General features: G+C 48.7%; 1 protein-coding gene across 1 annotated transcript; it reads left to right on the forward strand.

Moving 5' to 3' along the window:
• Positions 1-371: 371 nt before the first annotated feature.
• On the forward strand, positions 372-2,510 carry LOC116190199. The gene is made up of 4 exons (XM_031519860.1): positions 372-854; positions 978-1,353; positions 1,442-1,988; positions 2,072-2,510. The coding sequence occupies exons 1-4, from the start codon at positions 372-374 to the stop codon at positions 2,508-2,510; spliced, it is 1,845 nt and encodes a 614-aa protein (XP_031375720.1).
• Positions 2,511-2,711: the final 201 nt, after the last annotated feature.

Raw genomic sequence — 2,711 nt, forward strand, 5'->3', positions numbered from 1 at the left:
ATATTTAAGGCAAATTCCATCGTTTAGTTCCTCAAACAGGCAATTTATGTTAATTAGGGTGTTTTTGCAATTTTTAAAAAGTTTAGTTCTTTTATGCAATTTAGGTTTATTAATACCTATTTAAGCTTTCTGTAAGCCTTAGGGCAAGGGGAGTCGTCTTTTCAGATTATCAATAAAATTCAGAGCTTTCTTGCTTTGTCCAATCTCGAATCGATTCGAGTTTGATGCCTAGTTCCTGGTATTCGTAGAATCAACAGGTATAGAAGGTTGTAGTTCCGGTATTCGTGCGCGAATCAACGGGTCTGTGACGGTTACTCGCGTCGTACGCTGCGTCAGTTGGTATCAGAGCTGCGTTCGTTCTTGGATCAACGATGCCGCCCAGGAGGAGGGATCGTGTGGAAGATGTTTATGACCGTGATAATCTGCGACATCTGGAGCAGAGGCTGGATCAACTGGATCAGAGGAATCGGGAGAGGGATCAGAGGCTGGATCGTATGGTGGAGCAGCTAACACAACAGATGGCTGCACTTATGGAGAGTCAGAATCGGAGAAACCCTAATTCGAATTTTGACCTTGATCGAGAGGAAACTGAAGCGGAGTCGGAAAGGGAGAATTTTTTCGCTGATGTTCCACGAAGACAGCAAAGGGGCCCAATCGAGGAAGACAGGCAGCGATGGGAGACGGGCATTCGGACCGATATTCCCGAATTCCAAGGGGGTTTGCAGCCAGAAGAGTTTCTAGATTGGCTGGCAATGGTAGAAGAGGTTTTGGAGTTCAAGGGGGTACCTGAGATCAAGCGGGTACAGCTTGTGGCGACTCGGTTACGTGGTAGGGCGTCATTGTGGTGGCAACAGGTGAAGCTTACTCGTAGTAGGATGGGCAAACCGAAGATCACGTCATGGGAAAAGATGAAGAAAAAGATGAGGGCTACCTTTCTGCCCTATAATTTTCAGAGGATCATGTACCAACGCCTGTAGAACTTGAGGCAGGGCAGTAGATCGGTGGATGATTACACCAATGAGTTCTACCAGTTGGTTGCTCGTAATGAGCTTCAGGAAACCGAGGATCAGCTGGTGGCGAGATATATTGGCGGGCTGAGAGTGCAGCTACAGAACACGATTAATTTGTTCGACCCTATTAACGTGTCTTCCGCCCATCAGAGGGCCCTGATTATCGAAAGACAGCAAAAGCGAGCGAGCAGCGGGGCGTTCGGTGGAGGTGTTGCCGTTGCAGGAACCGGTGGAGCTGTCCGAGCTGGCGGTAGTAGTGCTGTTCTTGGGCGTCCGATGAGACCTGCCAACATTGGGCCGAGCAATAGCGGGCCGAGCAGTAGCGGAGCGAAGTGCTTCAAGTGTGGAGAGCCCGGGCATCGGCAATCTGAGTACAGAAAAGGGGAAAAAAAGGGCGATGTTTATTGAAGAGGAATTGTTTGATGACGCAGTTTATGTAGCTGGAGGTGATGGAGAGGTCGAGTTTAACGAGGAGGAAGAAATTGTGACTGGAGATGGAGTGCCCAATCAGGTGGTAAGAAGGTCTTGTATGACCCCGAGAGCTGTGGATGAAGACTGGCTGCGTAACAACATCTTCCAGTCCACCTGCACCATCGGAAATAAAGTCTGTCATTTCATGATAGACTCGGGCAGCTGCGAGAACATCGTATCTGCTGAGGCCGTGCAAAAGTTGAGCCTGCGAAGTGAGCCACATCTCAAACTGTATAAGCTGGCATGGCTGAAGAAAGAAGGTGAAGTGAGTGTGTTGAAGCACGCGTTGGTTACTTTCTTTACTGGCCCTCGGTATAGGGACTCTGTGTGGTGTGATGTTGTCATGATGGATGCGTGTCACTTGTTGTTGGGAAGGCCCTGGCAGTTTGATAGGAGCGTGAGCCATGATGGACGGACCAATAAATACAGCTTCACGCATAAGGGATTAAAGATTGTCCGGTACCAAACAGAGGGAGGGACGCTATTGAGCCCGAACCTGCGAATCCGGTTACTGCAACCAACTTGCTGTCCCTTGCCCGATTTTAGGAGGAGTTGCATGATGCAGAGTATATGTTTGCTCTTGTGGGCAGGGAGGTTGTGGAGGACGGTCTTACGTCTTGTGAGTCCTTACCAATCTTGAAAGAATTTCAGGATGTCTTTCCTGAGGAGTTGCCAAATGGTCTACCACCCTTGTGGGACATCCAACACCATATCGACTTGCAACCTGTTGCGGCCCTTCCAAACAGACCACACTACAGGATGAGCCCGGCTGAACATGAAGAGTTAAGGAGACAGGTGGAGGAGCTGATATCGAAAGGGTTTATTCGGGAGAGTATGAGCCCGTGTGCTGTCCCGGCACTTCTAGTGCCTAAGAAGGATGGATCATGGCGTATGTGTGTAGACAGTCGAGCCATCAATAAGATAACGGTCAGGTATCGTTTTCCCATTCCTCGCTTGGATGATTTGCTTGACCAGCTGAGTGGTGCCAGGATTTTTATGAAGCTGGACTTGAAGAGCAGATATCACTAGATTCAGATTCGTCTTGGAGATGAATGGAAGACCGCATTCAAGGCTAAAAAGGGGTTATATGAATGGTTGGTAATGCCATTTGGGCTGTCGAATGCACCGAGCACGTTCATGAGAGTGATGAACCAGATTATGCGGCCTTTCATTGGTCGGTGTGTGGTTGTGTATTTTGATGACATCTTGATCTACAGTGCCGACTCCGAG

Source organism: Punica granatum, unplaced genomic scaffold (genome assembly GCF_007655135.1).
Source record: "Punica granatum isolate Tunisia-2019 unplaced genomic scaffold, ASM765513v2 Contig00376, whole genome shotgun sequence".
Classification (NCBI taxonomy): domain Eukaryota; kingdom Viridiplantae; phylum Streptophyta; class Magnoliopsida; order Myrtales; family Lythraceae; genus Punica; species Punica granatum.